The sequence below is a fragment of the Podarcis liolepis genome, assembly GCF_965112155.1.
Source record: "Podarcis liolepis genome assembly, chromosome: 3".
Lineage (NCBI taxonomy): Eukaryota > Metazoa > Chordata > Lepidosauria > Squamata > Lacertidae > Podarcis > Podarcis liolepis.
Window position 1 is genome coordinate 95,701,384 of NC_139557.1, and position 24,262 is coordinate 95,725,645.

General features: G+C 40.8%; 1 protein-coding gene across 1 annotated transcript in view; it reads right to left on the minus strand.

Annotated features, from left to right (window-relative positions):
• Positions 1–3,243: 3,243 nt before the first annotated feature.
• SPATA17 (spermatogenesis associated 17) overlaps positions 3,244–24,262 on the minus strand; it is a gene marked incomplete at its 3' end in the record, with an annotated part of 77,089 nt that continues 56,070 nt past the window's right edge. The window contains exon 10 of the mRNA XM_083494717.1: positions 3,244–3,746. Within this exon, the coding sequence (XP_083350843.1) occupies positions 3,666–3,746 (81 nt within the window). The remainder of the gene's footprint in view (positions 3,747–24,262) is intronic.

Genomic DNA, 24,262 nt, shown 5'->3' on the forward strand with positions numbered 1-24,262 from the left:
TTTTTTTTTTTAAAAAAAGAAGTTACTTTGGTTTGGGGAGGGGAGAGTGTTGTAAGTTGGATTTTTTTATGTGGTGGTAGTCTTGCTTTTTTGTGCCACAGACTGGAAAACAGAGCAGGATATCGAGTAATATATGTGACCCATAAGGATGCATTTGGACCTCCGAGGTATTCTAAATTGCCCAAACATTGTCTTCCACAGCCTCCATTTATCCATATACCGTATTTTTCCGTCTATAAGATGACCACATGTATAAGACACCCTCTGTTTTGGAGGACTCCAATTTAAGAAAATGGAAGAAGATACTCTCTGTGTATGAGTCCAGATTTTGAACATTAGAATAAAAAAATAAAATAGTCTTATACATGAAAAAGTACAGTATTTATGATTCCACTGCAATTACTGGCTTCTATCTTGGGGCAGACACCTTAATTTCCCCTTTCTACAGTGAATGGGCTGGAGAAATTGCCTTGTGCTGTCCCACTGATGAAACTAGGTTTAGGCTACTAGTTTGTAACTCTGGTGAATACAGAGTAAAGATGCCACAAAAAAATTAATATGCCAGTGGTTGGTCTGTTATTCTTCACTAAGGCATAATTTTTGGTTAGAAAGCAGAAAGTGTGTGTGTGTGTGTGTGTGTGTGTGTGTGTGTGTGTGTGTGTAGAAGGTCTCAGATTCAAGCCCTAGTATTGCAGGTAGCTGGGCTAGAAATATTACTATCTGCAATCATGCCAGAGTGGCGATACTGGGCAAAATTGACCACTGTCTGATTAAGTTTTCATGCATTAAAAAACTCCCATGGCACTTTAAAGTTTAGCAAATTTATTTAGGGATAAGGCAGCATTTGCCAGTCTAGTGCTCCAGGTGTTTTGGACTACAAGTCACAGCAGCCCCAGCCAGATGGGAAATGTAGTCCAAGAATTTAAAAGCCACCAGGCAAGCTTTTGCAAACTAGGGTCCATTTTGTCAGATGGATGAATTGTGTCAACAATGATTCTTCAAGCTTGTGAGAATTCTTCTGGAATACATTTTATATCCTTGCAGGCATTCACATTATGCAAATTTTCTTACCTTGCCAGCATCTTGGTAAAGACTCAAAAGGTCACAAAGTTTCTGATTTACTTAGAATGAGAGAAGGCTGTTCTGCAATGGATGCGATTTTGCCATGACTCGTATTACCAGGAAATGTGTAAACGATGGGACCTTGAAACTGCCATGGTGCCATATATTGATTCATATATCAGTTGTCACCATAAACCATAATTATAACGAAAGGTAGAGGTTGAATAATGGGCAGGAAGAGTAGTTTTGCTTTATACCATGGTGCCCCAAAGATGCTTTTGCTGACATTTTAAAATGTTGTGTACTTGTGACAATGACTTGGCTAGCCCCTCTATTGCTCAGGTGTCAGTCATAATATAATGTCCATCATAATTTTGTCCAGCTCACAGTTAAAACTGGTCTAGGGTGAAGCTACCCTGGTTTGATATGGGTAAACTGAGCTATTCCACAATCCCCAAATTGGAAAAGTTGTTTTTTTCTCTCCCCTGAACCTGTTTCCAAAATTCAGACACTGTTGTTCTCCTGGTAGCATAATCAGTAGTGAGATGGGAGCCAAGTACAAGAATAAAAGAATAAAAGCATTTTAAATAAATAACTGGATTGCCACGTTAAGAACCAATACTGCTCTTTAATCAGAAGGAAGTGGAAGTGACACTAAGGGCCCTTTTCCATTCTTCTTCTTTTAAGCTATTTAATTGCCTCAGTTGTGGTTTAACAACTCCTAGCCGAGCAGTTAGAGGAAGGATTCCAGCCTTCAACTTGCAAAGCGGTAGTTGTAGTAAGATATGCCTGGAGGTAGACATGGGCATGAATTTCTGAAATAAATAACATCCATATCCATTGCTTTTAAGTGCACTCTTTCCTACAAAATTACATTAGTGAAAAATGGGTATAGTGTAGTCATCTCCTAAGTCTGTCTCATAAAAATCGCAGGCATATTTTTGCACATGGAAAGGATTATTAAAATTGCCCTGTTTGGGAGGAAGAAAAGAAAAGAGATTGAATAAAGGCTACACAATAGATGAGTGAGTGGATTAGAGTGAATTGGAAGTACTCTTTTTAACCTTAATATATGCAGAGTATCATCAGCAACTGAAAACTCCAGCAGCTTCAGTGATGGCTTGCTTGGCATAGGTTATGTTTATCTTGGGGTCAGAGATATTTAAAAGAAACCAAGAAAGAAAGATTAATCTGATAAAGGCATTGCCAGTTCTAATCGGACTGATGGGAAAATGTGGTAGAAAGATAAGTAACAACACAGGGTGAATTATCATGAAGAGATGAACTACCTTGAAGCTGGAGCAATCAAAGAGATAGCCCTCACATCTAAAAATTACTATGGCATCCCTTATTCATCAACACCTTTGTGCGAGTGTCTTCTGTTCAGCCCCCTGAACAAAGAACAAAAGCACTCCGATTTATTTGGCAAAATTAACTTGCTCGGGTTGTGTCCCTCACTTACCAGAATTAAAGGACCTTCGCTTCCCATTGCAGGACATAAATACAAAACTTTCAAAAGTTTGAATTTGATCAGCTACTCAAAAGTACAAAAAGACAGCCAAATATGCTTGGAAAAAAATGCCTGACATATTTGATTTGTACTGCTGTCATTTAGAAAATGATGTATGTGTTGCACCTGCCCCTGAGAGCTTGATTTCTCTGTTCTTTGTGTCTGAGCTGATGTTATCTGATGTTGCCTGATAACTGTGGAAGTTTGTAGAATAATATGGCTGAGTCTACCCTAGCATTTAAGAATTTGCCTGTGTGTGGACAACTTCTGTGAGGGTTCTTCATCCCAGTTCCATGTACTAGGAATATCTAAGAAGCAGACCAGGGGAACAAGAAAATTCTATATTGACGCTAAACTGGTGACATAAACCCCGAATGCCCTCTGTACCTGTGATAAAAAAGAGACAAGGATCAGCAATAGAGAAAGAGAAAAAGTGCAAGAGACTATAGGAGTAACACCAGGAACTGAGAACCACGTGAGGAGCCAGGTGGACAACATGCCTACTTCCCATGGTAGCACTGACATTTTCAATGAAATTAAAAGGGACTTACTCACTAGCAAGTATATTTAGGACTGGGGTGCATATATATTCACCTCATGGTGCTTTGCCAATATGAGTATTACATCACATTATCAACTGATCATTTCAATCACAGGGAGATGATAATGCATTATTAACAGAGTAAGCATTTTTTATTCCTTTATTTTCGCCACAGACAAAAGGGCTACATCTCTTACCTGAGTAAGTAAATTATTCTAATTCTTCAGATCGTTGAGCTTATTACACCAGTTACTTTGATCTGCAATCTTGCTAACAGAGAAAACGGAGTAGACATACCTACAATTAATAATTTCTGAAGATGGAGATCTGTTTCTATGGATGTCCTTTACACAAAAAATGTGGCATGATGTAACTTGTTGGTTGCTTAGATCCATTATTTCAGAATTCCAAAATTAGGTTGTATATGAGGATTGTCTGCAGGTAGTACATGCCAATCATAAGTAATTGCTTTGCTTCACATTTTCAAAACAAAACAAAAAAAACCCTTTATTTCAAGTGTTTAAAAATTCATAGACTGGGTTGGTAGAGAAATTACACTACTGCTCCGGCTCTGGAATAGGCTTGGCCAAACTTTGCAAACAGAGGAATCGATGGTAGCACGGTTAAGAAGTCCTAGAGAAAACAAAAAGGAAAAATTAAATTGGAGCAGTTAATGTTATATTGACTGCAGCCCAGATTGAATGGAACTTTCTCCCTGATAATCTCCCAGTGCGTGACAGTGTAACGATACTACACTTTCTCATACCACTTACTGGCTGCACCTGAACATCCTCACATGAATGCGTGCATAAAAAGTTAAACATACATAGGTCTAAAAAATGCAGTTGATTGACTCCAACAAGCCCCAAAGGCTGTGTAATTTGAGCCTACATAGGTTGGATTTTTCACATGGGCATTCTATTCAAATTTATGGTGACTGCATGTAAACATCTGGTGGAATAGGCATGGCAGGTGGATGGAGCAGGAAGGCAGGATTCTGTTTCCACCTTGTTCATGGGAAGAAGATGGGCAATCTAATCTGGCTTTTTTTATGGCGTGTGTTTGTGTTTTATATCATGGTTGGTTGGTTTTTCACTTCAATTCAGTTTGAAGAGATCTACAGTATAAACACTGCATGAATAAATTGTCCATAGAATCATAGAATTACAGAGATGGAAGTGAACATGAGAGTCATCTAGTCCAACCCCCTGGAAAGCAGGAATCTTTTGCCCAATCTTGTGCTCAAACCCATGACCCTGGGATTAAGGGTCTCATGCTAGGCCGACTGAGCTCACACACACACTTTTGAATTTTCCAGTATCATAGTTTAACATGTAGATTGTATATATTATACAGATATTTTTTTTAAAGGAAACACACATTCAACTCATTATAACAGTCCAACACATACACATTACAGATTGAAGAGAAAATGTAGAATGAACCAAAATAATGTTCCTCGTCACATAACAGTTTCAGTGTTAACAATTACTTACAGTTGATCTAATTTGAATCTTTAATTGTATTTATCAAACAATACAGTTTCAGTTACATCTTGTAAATATTTACAGTGTCCACATACTCTCTTTTTAACATTTCTTAATAAAAATCAGGATCCAGTGATCTGTCACATTCCTGAGTACACCAGTGAGCACTTAAGGGAGGGAACCAAAACTCTTTCCTGGCTCTTTCGCCTCAAATGTGATTAAAATTCCAGCTTTGAATCAGTCCGTACACTTGGCAGTGCTTCAGACTAGAACTTCTGGCTCTTGCCCTCTGGCAGAATATTGAATTTTGGCTCTGATTCTGTATAGGCTATCTATGTTCATGTTATATCACACCCTCCCAGATTGTCTTGTATTTAATGTGCTGTTTTGCATATCAAGTGACGGGGGATGGACAAGGGCTACGTGGGCGATAGCTGGAGAGGCAGAATAATGTCCATTCAATAAACAAACTAGCACCCCATTGGCTTATGATTCTTTACAATATATTTATCATGAGTTTTCCTTTACCATGGGAGCTAGAAACTTCTTTTTAAAATACAGATGTTCAGGGGATGGGAGGGGAGTTGTGCCAGATTCCAGTAATGTGACAGACCCAGAGAATATACACATCTCTCTTTATGATGTACTCAATGAAAACGACACTTGTCAGCCGCTCTGTGTTCCTGATAAGAATCATGGGCTCTATTGAGGGTATGAGAGGAACATCCCATCATAATTAACTTATTAGGAAATTAGAATAAAATATGAGCAGGAAAACAGCTGTCAGCATTCCTCTCAGAGTGTACCTCTGCTCCTACCACTCTCGTCTGCATAAAACAAGGTCCAGTCATTTCTGATCCCCAAAATAAGCACTGATTGGAGAGAGCAGACGGCTTTTGCTATTAGGATGACTTGCCAGACAATAACAACCGACTGCCAGAATTAGTTCCTTGGGACAATTTAGGTGCCTTTGAAGTGAATGGCTTTTTGAGCTGGAACTAAGCCCATGCCCGGCTTCAAATCCAAGTCAAAATGACAAAAAGGAAGTCCACTGCGCCATTCATTCCCTCAGCGTAAGATTACTTTATGTTGGCAGCTGTACTGCTTATCTTGTTTAAAGGCTATTTCGCTACACACTCACAGCTGTGTATTTAAACAACTGGATCGGATCATGGGGCCAGAAGTTGCTGATTATATATTCCTACTGTTCTTCTGAATGGTGACACTGTTCTGTTCCTTTCGTTCTTTTTCTTAACTGTAGTGGCAGTAGTGATCAGTAGCAGGAAAAGAAGGAATTCTAACAGGGCTGGCCCTACCATTAGGTAGAGCAGAGTGGGAAACCTGTGGTCCTCTAGATCAGGGTTTTCCAAACTTGGGTCTCCAGCTGTTTTTGGGCTACTCCCATCATCCCAAGCTAGCAGCACTAGTGGTCAGGGATGATGGGAACTGTAGTCCAAAAACAGCTGGAGACCCAAGTTTGGAAACATTGGTCTAGATGTTGTTGGACTCCAGTTTTCATCAACCCTAGCCAGCAGAGTCAGTGGTTTGCTCCTCACCCCTAAGGCTGTGTGATGTGGCCTCTTCTACCACTGGACTAGATTACCAACTCTACAATTCATGCAAGGGAAGTAAATTGTTATTATTTTATTATTATTTTTACTGCCATGAAGGAGGAGAGGTGCTTGTAGACTTTTCTGCCTCGTATGCCAAAATAACTTGATCAGCTTTGGATACTATGCACTTTGACTTGGGAAGGTGCACCATTTATTCTCTGCCTCAAGAAGCAAACTATTTTGGGCAAGCCCTGAAGAAGAGTCAGTGCCAATAGCGCTAGCAATGTCAGCAATAATAGCTTTCACAACAGCATACTCAGGCCTAGGCCCACTTAATATTTCAGTTGGTGATATTAATTAAACGACATGCATAGTTTGTAACATGACATGAACCCACCATACTATTTTCCCATGGTTAGTAAGTATCTGCAGTGTTCTCTGTTGAAATGAAATGTAAAACCCTAGGACATACAATGCAATCTGACAATAAAGTCACTCAGCATACCTTTCTTGATTTATCCCAGAAAAAAAGTCATCCACTAGTCTAAAGCTCTAACCTTTTTCTTTTCTTTTTTTCAGTTTCAAATTTGTTGGAAAAAAATTAGAAAGTACATAAACGGAAAATCATCAAAAGAAAAAAACAGAGTGCAGCTATTTCAAAATGTCACATTATTGCAAAACGTTCATCATATCATTCCCCCCCCCAAGACAACCATATTTCTAAAAATGGGGTGACAAGGAAGTTGGTATTTCTGAATCAGTAGCATATGAGATAAAGTCTCACCAGACTGTGCAAAAGCGTTCAGGATTTCCCACAACCTTGGACTCTCAAGCTTTTCCTTGAGGTAAGCCTAATGGCAAGAGACGATGAGAGAAAGTTTCCTCCTTATACTGTGGTGTACCTGTATTATATCCAGGAATGCATTTGCCTGTGCTATTTAAAATATTGATATAATAGAAGGCCTAATAAATTACAGCCTGAATAAACATGCCCAAAGAAAACCAAAGCTGAATGATAAAATTCTGAATCCATTTTTTAAGCATTTTCATTTTCTGATCCCATTATCTTCCAAGGGATTATAGTCTATACTGACAAGATTTAACTAGACCTAGGGACTTTTTCAATGCTTTGATAATTTGACTGCCATGTAGGCTAATTATCCCATACACACAATTCAAAAGAATGCAGCAAAGGAAATGATGACAGGGAACAACAGTTTATAGACTATTGGCCCAGTCCAAGAAATACAATCTGATGCTCCAATCCAGGTAGGTGACCTCAATTCATGAAGGCAGGTTTATGATTGAATATTCCAATTTTGGATGGGGAATCATGAATGCAAACAACTGCTGCATTAACAGTTCTCCAGCCAGATCCAGCAGCGAAAATTCACTTGCTTTTTAAGGAAGCTGTTCTCCCCCCAACTCTCTTTTTGGCACATTCTCCTCCCTGCTGCTCTCATATGCCTTCAGCTTGATGAAAGACAGTGTGTGTATGTTCATTCAAGGAATGACAGTGGTCTATTCAACCTGGCATGTCTCCATGCCAAGACAAAAATGTGATGGCTTTTTTATTTGTAAGATGTTGTTTGCAGATGATGCAGCCTTGACTCCAAGGAAGCTCTATAGTGACCCATCAACCATTCTGCCCAAGCCTGCCTGAGTTCAGCCTCACCATCAGCCTGGCAAATACCAACACCTTGGGTCAGGAGTCACCAGCACTCCACATATCAGCATTGGTGACCAGGTAGACAATTTTGGGCTCCACCATTACCAGCAACCTTTCCATTGACACTGCTGTAACTCTCCAACAGTTTGTCCTTATCCCCAATGATGCACTCTTCCATTGTCTCTTGAGACAGGTGTATGCCAATAGTCACACTGACTCACTGTTTGGGAGGAGTAGGCGGAGGCTGGATTTAGCACCTCCCAAATTGCTCTCCTGTCTTCCTGTTAAAGAGATGATCAGTGCAATTAAGATTTAAGGCTATATATGTGCATAAAGGTAAAGGGTAAAGGGACCCCTGACTGTTAGGTCCAGTCATGGCTGACTCTGGGGTTGTGGCGCTCATCTCGCTTTACCAGCCGAGGGAGCCGGCGTACAGCTTCCGGGTCATGTGGCCAGCATGACTAAGCTGCTTCTGGCGAACCAGAGCAGCGCACGGAAACGCTGTTTACCTTCCTGCCAGAATGGTACCTATTTATCTACTTGAACTTTGACGTGCTTTCGAACTGCTAGGTTGGCAGGAGCAGGGACCGAGTAACGGGAGCTCACCCCGTCATGGGGATTCGAACCGCCGACCTTCTGATCAGCAAGTCCTAGGCTCTGTGGTTTAACCCACAGCGCCACCCACGTCCCTTTTATATGTGCATAGCCCCAGCTGAATGCTGAAAAGCCTATTGCACGAGAGACTGGTTGTATCCAGCAATCTGGAAAATGCATATATAACCTATAGATTAAGCAATATGTCTTGTCATGTGATTACCTTTGCAAAAGGTTGGTCATTGGGCACCAGTTATCAGCCAGTACAGCCATGTGTATGTAGCATTTCTGCAGCTCAAAGAGTTCTCTGAACCAGGGCCTATACAGGTATGTGCATATATCTTGATTTAAACTGGGGACTTCAATATATAATATCTATTTCAATAATATCTGAGGTTTGCAATTGAGTGGATGCATGCATAGATGGGTTTAACAGCAGGACCCATGTTTTTGAAAAATGAACTTTTGTACATGCATTATTTCATTAAATTTGTGTCAAAATTTAGCAAATGGTACACATATTGAATGAGCAGGTGATTTATACACACAAAAGCTGCATATACATGAACTGAAGACATTTAACGTATTTTTTTAAAAAATATGATGTCATATTTGTGTGGGAACAGGGCTTAGCAATCTATTTAAAGAAAAACCAGTCAGTTACAATCAATTCATGTATCATTGTGAGAAACAGCATAATAATGTAAGTGCCATATACTTTAAGAGAAAAGAGAAGCAAAACATTAGATAGAAGGCAATACCTCCTAACTAAAGGGCCACTTGTAACAATATATAGCTTTTTAGTACCTTTAGTCTATGTTACTTTTTTGTAAAGTGCTTTGGGGTTTTATTACAATCAAGTGGTATATAAATCTTGTGAGATAAATAATGATTTTATAAAGTGATTAAGGAGAGTTTGCATAAATTGTACAGACTAGTTTTCTAGTGATGAATTTTGTCATAATGTCACTTTGCCACACTCCTTTTAGTGAGGAACAGTAGCAAGCTTTCTTGCTAACCCAGCAAGACAGCAGACTGGTAAAGAAAAAGCGATTTATGTGTTGTATGTGTGATATAACATTATACCACCAGATGGCTATGTGGAGTCCTGTTTTTCTCTTACCTGTTTTCCCGGTTTAAATTTACGATTTAAACTGAAACACTTCTTTGACGTGTCTAAATCCAGCTTTAGACAGGATTCTCAGTTTTAATAATAAATAATAATAATTTTTACCTGCCCTTCCCGGTTCAGAAAACCGGTCTCAGGGCGGCTAACAACAAATTTAAAACACTTAATTGTAATGCAACATAGAAGCAGCATAAAATACCGTATAAAAGCATGAGTAACAATAAAATTCAAAGTTCAAAAATAAATTTGGGGGAAATCCATCCAATAAACATTAGATAGTCACCAGGGCTAGCTGGCTGAATTTGTCCTACTTGGGTCAGCAAGGAGGCCAGGGGAGAATTAGCTGTGGGGTCTCAGAGTGGGTAATCTTCATAAAAGGGAAGGGGGGTGGAAGGGAAGGGAAATAAAAAATCAGACTGAATTCAAATTAAAGGCCAGGCGGAATAGCTCTGTCTTACAGGCCCAGTTAAATCCTGTAAGTCTAAAATAACAAACTTCAAGCTTGCAGGGGGTGGGGGAATGATGAATGTCACTTCAAATCAAAGTTCGTACAATCCTTACTTTATCCGTGAAATAATTATACATTTATCATTGGGACGCTGTTATTTAAAACCATGCAATTGGTAGATTTCTTTTTCCACTCGCCTGCCATATTCTTAGATGCTAATAGGAAAATGTGTGTTCTTTTAAGAGAGGATCCATTGCTATCCTAACGACGTTTTTATTTTGAATAAACCACCCGGGAGCACTTCATGGCACAGATATTTGAGAAAGACACAGTAGGAAGTTCTGTTTACAAATCAATGGTACAAATATGGCTCCCTCCATTTAACTCTAGGGGTCCTCGCCCAAGTTTTCCCTGCAATCCTAATGCCTGTAATGGCAAAATTAGAGCTTTGAACTGAGAAGCCGCAAGACATTCTGTGACCTTTTAATGGCCATGCAGTGCTATTTAACAGAGAGAGGGAGAGAAGCAAACACGGCAATCTGCTATTAGGGCAAAATGTTGATCCAGCAAAGAGGGGCTTCCCGCCTAAATATATTAGTACTGGTTAACACTTCCAACTAGTACAAGGGCTTCTGACATGACAAAATGAGTATAACAGCCCCTTCTGTCAATACAACACAAATGTCATTTCAAGTGCTCAAAACCACTAAGCTACCCTAAAAAGATTGATTTATCTGCTCCAATGTTTCTTTGGGGCAAACTTTCCTCACAACTGAAACCAATTAGTGGGCCTGGCACTTGTAGTGCAGAATGTAGGTCAGCGTCAAGTAATAAAAAAGTATTGACTTTTCTCTGTCTGTAAGCAGCATGAAAGGGGTGCCATGGCCTTGTCGTATATGAAAAGAGCTCCATTAATTTCACTTATTTCAACAAGGGCTGTCAAATACTAATGCTTCTATTGCACTTTTCACACAAAGTACATTGACACCACTCCTGGCCTCAGTGAAATAAGGTTTAAAATATTTCAGCTAGTGAAAGAGGCCTACACTATAATTTTCAATTCCCACTAGTACATTTAGACACCTTAAGTAGCATTGCTCACAAAAACTATTGAGAGAGATTAGATGGGATATTAATCATGACTAACAATTACTTCCTGTGGCCAAAGGAATCTAATTCTTATGTATAACCCCATTAAAATAATAATCCAGAATGTTGGGTGTTTATTTTTTACAGAGCAGGCAAACACTGTCAGTTGTGGGTTTGGTGTCAACAAACACCCACAAATCACTGGTAAACCACCTGCAATGTTGCACTACAATCCTGCCAGCCACCTGGTTTCCTTGCTTGGAATTTTCATGGTGCATTTTGTTCCCTGAAAAGTAGCCTTGTTTTTATGAAAACTATAGTTAGATTCACAATTACTTTACAGCCATATAAACTCTGATGCGAGCTGAAAAACTCTCTGCTTGCAAATGCTCCCTCACTGAAGCAACTGTGATCTGCACACATAAAGGAATTAATTTCCTCTATCATATGTGAGCAAGATATCTATGTGCACACTTGAGAACAAATGGGCATGTGGATTGAGGTAACAGTCTCTGATACCATATGAGACACAACCACTCAAGTGCCAGATTACCAAACAGGCAGAATAGGCAAAGGTCTATGAGCCTGAAGCCTTTTAGGGGCCCCACAATAAAATATAAAATTAATATTGATTTAATCTTAAAAGAAAATTACAATCAAGTTTTCTTAGTTCAATGTTATCCCACTAAAATAAAAAACGTATTAGGGGATAATTTGCAAGACGGCCCCTGAGATTTCAACTGCCTAGGGGCACTGTAACCACTTTCCATTTGTTAACACGAATTACTAATTCCATGATCTATTTTTTTTTTGGGGGGGGGAGATTACTTAACATGCTATCTTGGAAATATACCACTTCCTTGCTGCTTTGACCTTTACTCCATATATTTAGAATGTTTGGATAAGGATTTCCTTATATTGGACAGTGATTTTAGTGATTTAGTGATTTTTAGCAGCAAGACTGAGATTTATTTTAGCCTCACTGAAGTCAATGAGAATACACTATTTTAAATCAAGTAGTTCAACTTAATTGCTTTATAGATGGGAATCTGTGTAACCTAAGTATTTGGAGGTGGTAAAAGGCCTCCCATTGTTATTATAGTAGCCATCACCAAGTGAAGTCCTTACCAACCAACCAACCAAAGAAAGGATTGTTCTTATCATTCTGCAAACTGCCAAATAGAACATAGATTCATGAATGGAAACACCTACTATGCCCAGCTCCTGGCAGCCATCGATGAGATCGCACCTAAGCGCCCTCTGCAACCCCGCAGAAACCGGGCTCCCTGGTTTACCGAGGAGCTCCGGAAAATGAAGCGGGACCTCAGACGGCTAGAGCGAGTATGGCGGGGTGCCCGTGACGGAGCCTCAAGAACATCTTATAGGGCTTTTATGAAAACCTACGAGATGGCGGTGAAGGCTACTAAGAAGTCATACTTCTCGGCCTCCATTGCATCCGCTAGCTCTCGCCCAGCGCAATTATTTAGTATAATCAGGTCTTTAACGTCCCTTGAGGGACAGCCAAATTTAAATAACAAATTGACACACGGCTGTGAGGCATTTGCGAGCTTTTTTGCGGAGAAGGTCTTGTCGCTCCGCCATGACCTCCCTGCCAATTTGGATACAATAAAGGAACTGGAGGCCCCTCGACTGTCCTCGGGTCCAGTATTGGACCACTTCGACCAGATATCCCCAGCCGATGTGGACAGACTCCTCCGAGCTGGAAAGCCCACCACCTGTCCTCTCGACCCGTGCCCGTCTTGGCTGATTAGAGCGTGTCCAGACGAGGTGCGGGCCCTCCTGGGGGATATCATCAATTTGTCCCTTGGCACGGGGACATTCCCAGGGGAACTGAAGGAGGCAGTGGTGCGCCCGCTCTTAAAGAAAACATCATTAGATCCTTTAGATCTATCCAATTACCGCCCGGTTTCGAATCTTCCGTTCCTGGGTAAGGTGATTGAGAGAGCGGTTGCTGAACAGCTTGGTGGGTTTCTGGATGAAACATCGGCTCTGGATCCATTCCAGTCCGGCTTCCGCGCTGGTCATGGGACCGAGACGGCTCTGGTCGCCCTAACAGATGACCTTCGTAGACAGCTGGATCGAGGCGGGTCGGGGCTGCTGATTCTTCTAGATCTATCAGCAGCTTTCGACATGGTCGATCACGAACTTCTGGACCACCGCCTTGCCGACGTGGGGATCCAGGGCACAGTCCTTCAATGGCTGCGCTTGTTTCTCTCTGGTCAGGGACAGAGGGTGGCACTTGGGGGGGAATTGTCATCGCGCCACTCCTTGGTGTGTGGAGTACCTCAGGGTGCGATACTCTCCCCGATGCTTTTCAACATCTTTATGCGCCCCCTCGCCCAGCTTGTTCGGAGTTTTGGGCTGGGTTGTCATCAGTATGCCGATGACACCCAACTCTATCTGTTGATGGATGGCCATCCTGACTCGGCCCCAGACACACTGACCAGATGTTTGGAAGCTGTGGCTGGATGGTTACGTGGGAGCCGGTTGAAGCTAAATCCTTCGAAGACAGAGGTCCTGTGGCTGGGACGGGGCGATATGGGATTGGGGGGGCAACTCCCATCTCTTGCGGGGGCGCAATTAGTGCCAGCACCGTCCGTTAAGAGTTTGGGTGTAATCTTCGACACCTCCCTTTCCATGGAGGCGCAGATTGCAGCTATAACAAAGGCGGCATTTTTCCATCTCCGCCAAGCTAAGCAGTTGGCTCCTTACCTCTCTCGCCCTGACCTAGCCACTGTGATCCATGCGACGGTCACCTCCAGACTGGATTATTGTAACTCGCTCTACGTGGGGCTGCCCTTGAGACTGACCCAGAAACTCCAGCAGGTGCAGAATGCTGCAGCGAGACTCCTTACGAGGTCTTCGCTGCGAGATCACATTCACCCGGTGCTATACCAGCTGCACTGGCTCCCGGTGGAGTACAGGATCAGGTTTAAGGTGCTGGTTTTAACCTTTAAAGCCCTATACGGCCTAGGACCCTCGTACCTACGGGACCGCCTCTCCTGGTATGCCCCACAGAGAAACCTACGGTCTTCAAATAAAAACATCTTGAAGGTCCCAGGCCACAGAGAAGTTAGGCTGGCCTCAACTAGAGCCAGGGCTTTTTCGGCTGTGGCTCCGATCTGGTGGAACACTCTGTCACAAGAGACCAGGGCCCTGCGGGACTTGACATCCTTCCGCAGGGCCTGCAAGACAGAGTTGTTCCACCAGGCCTTTGGCCAGGGCACAGCCTGACTCCCTCCCTCGGCAATCTTCGCAGAGCTCTGGCCCAATGGTTGCTAGTGGCTTGAATTAATTAATTTTTATAATGAATGATTTTAGAATGTTGTTTATGTTGTACTTTTGTACTGTTTTATTGTTGTTAGCCGCCCTGAGCCCGGCTTCGGCTGGGGAGGGCGGGATATAAATAAAATTTATTATTATTATTATTATTATTATTACTAGTAACCAATGTCTTGTCCAGTTATAAGAAACACTCACATAGTTATAACATAGTCTACCAATTCGTTTGCAGATGAGTACCTTAGCTAAATGCAATCTTGGGAAAAGTTTTTTCTGCATAGGGATTTAATGTATTTCATCTGAACTTGAGGGTTGCCTCTGAATAGTCTGTACATGATGCTATGCCAAACCATATGAAATAAACCATGGCTAAGTGTGAACTGTAAAACAAAAAGAAACCGCGGCTGCAGTTTATGTAGCAGGGCAAACTATGAGCATGCGTTCAGATGTGGCATTAAGCCAAGCCATGGCTTAACTCTAGGTAGCACAGCAGCAGCAAGATCTAGAGAAGAGTGAAGCTCCTGTGATTTTATTGTGTGTGTCCACACTTGGCCATGGTTTGACTTAGCATTACATGGTAACCAGGCCAATATGTCAAACCCAATGGCTAATTGCCTCCTTAAAATGCAAGCAAAGCTGATTTAAAACAACAACCCCTCTGACTTAAAAAGGCTAGCTGACTAAAATGGAGGGCAATTTTCAACTTGCTTTAATGACTTTATAAGTATGCTTTGAATCAACTTATCATTCATTTTTAAAATACAAAATGATACTGGCTAGTCATCATGAAACAATGTTATGTCCTTCTGCATGATACTTTCATCATACTATTTTCTCTGTTTGATAGTCTATTTGGTTATTGACAGAGAGCATATGATAATATGCTGTACAAATATCAGGAAATTATTCGCACAGTGGGAAGCCCGCTAACAACATTATTTTAATATCTTATCTTTCAGACAGAGGCAGAAAACATATTAATTGCAGCTTAATATATGCAACAAACATTTCATTATAATTTTACTTAAATTTTGGCCAAGCCTCTTAAGAAATAGTATATTATACATACTTCTCTAAGTGTTGTAAATCGAGGAACTGGAATCAAACAGTCTTGTGAGAAATTATGAAAGACTTGTAATTACTGCTTCTGAGTTTGAATAATTACTTATCTGATTGTCTCTTTACAAGTGGTCCAAATTAAGACTCTTAGAGCATTGTTAGTCTGTCCCTTGAGATGTCCCAAAGAGAAACAGTAAAGCTTACCTTCGAGCTCACCTCTACAAGCATTTTGGGGAGAAGGGGCTGGTTCAGCTTCAGATACACATCAAACCCACACAATGCACATGAAAACCATCCTCTGCTGCATTGGTCATATGCACACTTGCAATGCAGAAGGGGATGAGATCCAGATTTTAAAATAGAGCAATGTTGGCATAAAATTCTCCCCGGGATAACTGTTGTTGCAGCTTTTACAAGTACTAGTTCTGATGGCACTTGCTTCTGATGCTCACAGGATGACCAGGGAGGTAAGGAGAAGCACATCCAAATAATTGCCAGCCATACATATATAAACCAGAAGCTGCCACAACAAGCACGGCAGAGGTGGAACAATCAAAATAGCAGCCATGATGGGCTTAATTCCTCTCTTTTAAAAAGCCGCCAGTTTCTGTCCTCTTTCAAAGGAAGCATTCATTTATCATTACATTTACATGCCTCCCTTTTCTCCCAAGGAGCTCAAGGTGGTGTACATGGTTCTCCTCCCTAAATGTCATCCTCACAACGACCCTGTGAGGTAGGGCAGGCTAAGGGATGGTGACTGACCCAAGGTCAGTAAGCTTCATGGCTGAGTGGGGATTCAAACCCTGGTCTCCCGGGTCATAATCCAACACTCTAACACTATAGTACACACCTGCACACAACTGGGACAGCTTGAAACAGACTGTCAATAGGAGGTCCACAGGGGGTTAGAGGTTGTGAAGTACAGAACAGTAGAGCAGAGAACAAATCCCAGGTGAGTCAAATGAAAGCAAGCAGCGTGTTATTTATTACATGATCTCAGAGAGGCTCAACACGCAGAACAGTCAAACCTTGCAGCTTTCTCCATCATGGATTTGTGACAAGTCTGGAAACTAACGGGAGAAAGTCCACTTCTACCATATAACAGTCATTTTGGGGCATAACTCCAAGTGGAATCCTGGAGGCTTGCTTCTACACACACACACACGTGATCAAGCCATCTTAAGAACCTAAGAGCCTTCTGCTGGATCAATGCCCATCCAGTCCAACTTCCTATTCTCACAGTGGCCAACCAGATGCCTATGGGAAGCATGCAAGCAGGAGCTTAGCATGGCAGTACTCTCTCCTGCTGTGGTTTCCAGCAACAGTTATTCAGAAGTGTGCACCCCAAAGAGTGGAGACAGAAGATGCTCACCATAGTTAATAATCCATGATAGTCTTATCCATGAATTTGTCTAATCCTCTTTTAAAGCCATCCTAGTTGGTGGCCATCACTACTTTTGGAAGCAGTGAATTCCATAGTTTAACAAGAAGTGCTTTCTTTTGTCTGTTCTGAGTCTTCCAGCATTCAGCTTCGCTGGATGTCCAAGAATTCCAGTGTTGGGAGAGAGGGAGAAAAACTTTCCCCTACCCTCTTCCTCAATCCCATGCATAATTTTATTGCTTCTTACTTGCATTTTCCTTTGTTGTTTAGTCGTGTCTGACTCTTCGTGACCCCATGGACCAGAGCACGCCAGGCACTCCTGTCTTCCACTGCCTCCCGCAGTTTGGTCAAACTCATGCTGGTAGCTTCGAGAACACTATCCAACCATCCTGTCCTCTGCCGCCCCCTTCTCCTTGTGCCCTCCATCTTTCCCAACATCAGGGTCTCTTCCAGGGAGTCTTCTCTTCTCATGAGGTGGCCAAAGTATTGGAGCCTCAGCTTCACGATCTGCCCTTCCAGTGAGCACTCAGGGCTGATCTCCTTCAGAATGGATACGTTTGATCTTCTTGCAATCCATGGGACTCTCAAGAGTCTCCTCCAGCACCATAATTCAAAAACATCAATTCTTCGGCCTTTTCCTTAATTAAGCTTAAAAAGCCTAAATGTTGTAACCTTTCCTCCATAGTTGCTCCACCCCCTTGATCAATTTGGTTACTCTTTCCTGAACCATTTCCAACTGTAAATCTTTTTTTGGAGGTGAGGCAACCAGAACTATACATATTACTCCAACTGCACCACCACCACAGATTTGTATAATTGGCAGTTTTATCTTCAATTCCTTTCCTAATTATCTCTAGCGTGAAATTTACCTTTTTCACAATATGAAACATCGACTTGTTTCTGTTTGGGAAGATTGCGATGCGCAAGGTAAAGCATTCAGAAGTAAAGTCCTATTGAATTCAATGGGGTGTATTCCTATGCAAGCGTGTATAGGATTGCAACCCAAATCTACCCTGCTCCTCCCAAAAAAATTCTGGAGCAATTTCTGGCATTGCCAATTTTTTATAACATACAGTTGCTTGATTAAAAAAGAGTAAGATAGATTGCACTCAGCTTTATTCAGTAATAATAGAAAGTGTCCAACACAGTAAATGTAGAGCTGGTTCACACATGCATCACTTGATTTATCACTGCTTGGTTACCCAACTCTGACTGATGGCTATATGTGTGAACTGTCTTATCTGAATAATGGACCAATATCCCTATGTATCCATCTTCTAATCTGCATAGGTCCAATGTACCTTAGAAACAGCCACCCCTCCCCATTATGTGATCAACTTCCTAAACAATGAAATCTCTATTTTTGAATCAGCTGCCAAGGATGTAGAGAGAGCCATTCTTGGGTCATAGTGCTTTTTTTCTCGGGGGATGCAGGGGTACACATACCCCTAAACATTTTGTGAATCTAAGTTTAACCTCATTGAGGGGCAGTAGGAAAATGAGAGTACCCCTAAACATATTTTTAGAAAAAAAGCACTGGTCATAGTTGTACAACACCTCTTCCTTAGTGATTCTTCCATCCTAACCTAAGCACTTGTTGTTGTTTAGTCGTATCCAACTCTTTGTGACGCCTTGGACCAGAGCATGCCAGGTACTCCTGTCTTCCACAACCTAAGCACAAGCCTACCTATTTATGTTAGGTTTGGCAGGGCAAGAGTTAAGGTTACAGTGGATGAAGAGATGTCTGAATGAATTTTGTTTTGCGTTGGTAGGATATTATAATATGTTATATTTAGTGTTACTTTCCAAGAGCCTGTAAAATGGGGTGGGGTATACATTTCCGTGAAAATGTGGCCATAAGTTTCAAAACATTGCATTTCGCCCATTTCTCTTATATCATACACCAGAGGAAATGGCACTAGCTGCCTTATTTTGTTTTGGACATATCTAATATCTATATTTGAACCAAAATTGCCAAAGATAATATTCTATTTTTGGAACTAATGCAGTCTTTATTACAGCTAAATTAAATTAAGACAGTGATGTGAATTTCCTCACAAGCTATTTCATACTTGGATACCCTTGAACTTTACTGAATCAGAGCTAAAAAACAAACGTGCAGATGAAATTGTTGGATTGGTATTTGGAACTTATTGGCTATTGTAATTCAGGCCTTAGTTTAGTGCAGGGCAATTTCCAAAAGTATTCCTTATAAAGGGAATAGATGGTCAAAAGCTTCATCTTCATTCATTCACGATTAATAAACGTCATTTGTCAAATATGAACATTTGCAAATGACTAATAAATATTTTTATGAAAAAACAAGTCTACCTGAAGTGGGATTATGCTTAATATATTCTGTGCACAAATAAAATATATTTCATTTAAACTTATTTCCTCAAAAGTGAAGAAATGCAATATAAATATGCAGGTATTTTTAAATCCTTCAATCATACACATTCCACTATCATACAACTAGCAGAACTAAACAAAGGGTGTATAACAAGCAATACACTTTGTTATTAGTTCAAATCGTTAGTTGAATCCCACGAAACTCTCTGTGATGTCACCAATGCAGTATAATCATTGACAAAATCAAGAGGGTACCACAGCGAACAGGAAAATAAGGGCATGGGAAAATAAGGGCAAAGGAGGAGGGGGAAGCGGAATTTAGAATAACAGAATCAAAATACTGCAAATGTGCTAACACGTCCTGAAATCCATGAAACAAGAGATAGTTCTTGACATGCAAAGTAACAAGCAGAGGAAAGAGGGAAATATATTTAGTTCCAGCCCTGTGTTATTTAAACAATACTTTAAAGGAATGAATTTGACAGTGTATTTGTCAATACTCATGTAGAACTTCAAAAGAATCATCATATAGCAGAATACCAGTAGAGCCTGTAAATGAGCAAGAACTTGGGATTTTAACAATTGTGCACCTTTCTACCTTAAGGAAATAAGAGGCACAGTGAAAATTCCCAATGCGATCCCAAGGGCTTGGGTTTCAAGCTGAAACGTTTCTATTCTTGGACTACTAATATATTTTGAACTTCCATTGCCGGGAGGTTTGACATTTGCAGAAACAACAAATTACACCCAATTTTGCTGAATGATATACAATCCGATTCATTCATTTAATTTAAAACCTCTGGTGAGATTTAAGACATCCATCCGCACACACTGTATCTCATGTGATTATGCCAGTACACATCAAACCCCAGTAATAACGATTCATATCCATATATGTGTATATGCTTTATTGCTACCTTTAGCGGGATTAAAAGCAGTATATCAAATTTTACAGTTGTGCTCCTTTTATTAGCTTCTTACCACTTGATCAGCTGATAGAAGCAATAATGAACGCGCGCACACACACACAAACACACATATCCACACAGACTGGAGTCTGCATTTGCGTGTTCTATCTTAAGAATGTAATATTTCAAAAAACAGCCTAAGCTTTGGGGAAAAAACCAATTACAGAAACAGCATTAAAAATGCCAAGCACCGGGCAGAAGCAATTCTGGATCAGTTTAAAAAAGTGATTGATGAAACTCTAATCTGAGCTGAAGGAACAGTTTCACGACAAGCTGTGACCATTCCACACACTTCATTAGCTGCCATAATTAGCCTGGTGTTTCAATTTGTTAGAACTGGTGGGGACAATTTTACTCAGAATACAAACATCAAAAAGCAGGGTCTCTCCGACTTCAGAAGTGGCTGATGAGAGGCTTTCTAGTCTTTCTGTTAACGAAAAGATTAATTACAGCTGATGGGAGGCTGTACTCTGATTGTCACTCTGTCTATGTACATTACTTTTAGCATTAGAAGAAAGACATGGTTGACACTGCGCTGCTCAATCAAGCAGCTTCACATCAGGGCACCAAGTCTGTTTTAATATGCATGGTCTTGTATTGTTTGATTGACTTGTTCTCTACTTCTCCAGGTCCCAAGCTCTGTCACCAACTAGATTGTACCAACAGAACAGCAGGTTATACAGTGGCATGCAGGGCAGGTATAATACTCAGGACATCATTATTCCATTACAGTACACACACCCACACACCCACACACACCCCCCACACACGTTCCTTATTAATATATCACAAAGCTTCACTTTACTTGTCCTGCTCTGCGTAAAATGACAAAAATATAATCTACAGTCCTGGAAAAATGTAGTATTTTTCACAGAGCGGGGCAAGCAATTTATGCTAGGATAATCCTTTCTCACGTAGCACAAAGCCATCTTCACAGATACAAACGTTCATTAACTGACTCGATTTTGCACGCCTTTGCTTTCTGGAAAGTCACAAAGACTTGACAGAAATTTGGGTACTTTATTCTGACTGTTCAAATTTGATCACTTGTCTGGCTTTTTGTGGAGCATGAACCTAAAAGGTACCATCTAAGTTGAAGTCTGGGAGCTATTCTTAACTCAGCCTTGGTGATGAGCTACCCTTTCTGCATATCTTGGAAGCACCACCCACTTCAGTGAACCTGCCTTTAATCAGCAGGGTTAAAGAATATACGTAATTGCAATTTTCTACCTATTATTTAGAGTACACAACAGTAGTAACTGCTACTAGCACTGCAATCCAGACCACAAGACACCCAGTCATGTCTCTCTTCTCTATTGCTGGGCCCAGAATGTGGACCTTCTTCACTGGGGAGGGTTCATCTTGTCCCTCCTTGCTGGCCTTCTGACTCAGCATTAAAACCTTCCTGTTTAGGATGACATTGGTCTCCAGCAGATAGATGTTAATGCTTGCCAGCCATAATTATTTATGATCTCCCTCTTTGTGTTTTTACTTTGTTTTTATTCTGCCTTTTGTTTTTATTATAGTTCATGGTGCCTCTTACTGTGGTTATTTCAAAAATGTTTCATCGCTGGTCTTTGCTGGCACCTGTTCTTTTTGTATATCGCTTTTATATTGCATCTTGCTACTTCTGTAAGCTGTAAATTACAAATCCTTCATTCACTGACAATCACATATTTGAAGCTATTAGATCAAATTAATTTTAGCACAGTGCACTTTTCGTAGCATTCAAAGAAATAGTGACGGATATCTCTCTACCTACAACAAGCACAACTGCATAGTAGTTCATGGGCAGCTACCCTGGGGCAAAACTGGCTGGAGACCATCGCTAGAAGGATAGGTCAAAGCTTTGCTGGCTAAAACCGCATTTTCCCCCTAAGCCACTATAGGTTTTCCTCTTTCTCGCTAACTTGTATCCGGATTGTTCACAGATGACAACAAGCTTTAGCACATTTTAGTGCAACCAGCAGCACCCAAAACAAATCTGAATAACTTTGGGAAGAGGTGAGAAAGAGTTTGCCGTCTCTCTTTTTTGGGAGGTCTCCAAAAAAAATCTTGTTTGTTAACCGAGCATCAGTCTTGTTAACTATACATAAACTCTGCTATCCTCTAATCTCAGCAAAGAATTGTGTGGAAAATCTGCAGACTCTTTGACTTAACTTAGCAGTTATTAAAAGGTAGATTTTCTTCCCCTGCTGAAACAAGCTATTTGCCTGATTAAACATAGAAGATAGGTAACACAAGACATTTATCATGCAACAGACGAACGACACAGGATTGCTAGTTAGACAGTTTAATAAGTGCCATCTGATTTTTCTCTTCAGACTATATTTATTCTTCAAAGTCCAATAACATTATCAAAGCATGGCATTTTCCCACTGAGAAATTATAGAACTAAAAATAAGGTTTTATAAAATATAGAACTGGTTGCTTGACAATCCCTATTCAAATACATTAGAAAGTGCTGACAGTGCCTTTTCTTATGCAAATAATTTCAATGAATGGCTCAAAATTTTTTTAGTCACTACTTGAAATCATTCCTTCTGAATTATTTTCTCTGAGCCACCTTCAAAGGAGTATTGTTACATGGTTCTTGTTGCCCGTTCACACAGGCAGGAATCCAAAGGTGCCGCTGCACATGTGAAAGGAACTTCTGCTTTTATCGGCATGTGTGTACTTATTTTATTTCAGAATGAATAATTGCCCTATGTTCAAGGTTTCCCCAAGCAGTGTAATAAAATGTGTATGATGTTTGTTGATTCTCCCTTGCAGCTTTATAAATCCACTGTGCCACACCCCATTCCAATACAAAGGGTCTCCCAACCCTCTTGAAATGCTTTTCAGTGGCTCAGGGAACAATAATTGTAGAATTGTAGAGTTGGAAGAGACCCTGAGTATCATCTAGTCCAACCCCCTGCAATGCAGGCATATGCAGCTCTCCCATACGAGGATTTAACCTACAACCACCTGTTTCTGTGATTTTTCCAACTCTACAGTGAGGTGACAAAAACTGTACACAGTATTCAAAATGCAGTTGCACCACCGATTTGTATAACAGCATTATGACACTGGCAGTTTGATTTTCCATTTCTTTCCCAATGATCCCTACCATGGAAGCTGCATTCTTCACAGCTGATGCACACTGGGTCTGAAACTTTATCAGGCCAGCCACTGTGACCCCAAGGTCTTGTTCCTTCTAAGTGACCACCAGTTTACGCCCCATGAGCATATGTGTGTGAAACTGAGATTCCACCCTGCATCACTTTATACTTGTTTATACTGAATTGCATCTGCCATTTTACCACCCAATGTCTCAGTTTGGAGAAGTCCCTTTGGATCTCTTCACAATCCCTTTTTAACAACCCTGAACAGTTAAGGACCATCTGCAAACTTGGCCACGTCACTCCTCACTCTAAATTGCTTATGAACAAGTTGAAACACACAGGTCCCAATACCGATCCTTGGGGAACTTCCATTTCTGCAGCCCTCCATTGGGAGAATTGTCCATTTATCCCTGTTCTCTATTTCCCGTTACTTAACCAGGTCCTAATCCACAGAGGATCATTAAAAACAATTAAACACTGATAGAATTAAAACCATACACACACACACACACACACACACACACACGCATAAACAATCTACTAAAACCATCCAAATAATTACAAAAACAGCATGGCACCAGTCCTTTCATTAAAAGCAGTTAGTTCCCAAAGCCTGTTGAGACAGGACTTACCCTCACAGAAGCCATGCTGGTTCTGCTTCAGCCAGGCTTGTTCTTCTATATGCTTGGCGGTTTTATCTTTATAATATTTTCCGCCAGTTTTCCCAAGACATTAGGAAAACAGATAAATGTTATTTTAGTTTGGCACTGACAATACAAAGGTAAAATGTCTTTGCCATTATCAATGGAATTGCACCGGTTGTGCATAGCTAAATGTTTTTCCTTTCAGCCTATGCAAGGAACTTGGTATCTGATTAATGCAACTGGCAACTCAGAAGAGGTTTCCCCTTTCTTGATACCTAATTAATTGCCAATATTAATGAAATGAAACCATTTTAAACAAACAGCGAGACTGGCTGTTTTGCAGCATGCTTGGATCATCAATTCACATAT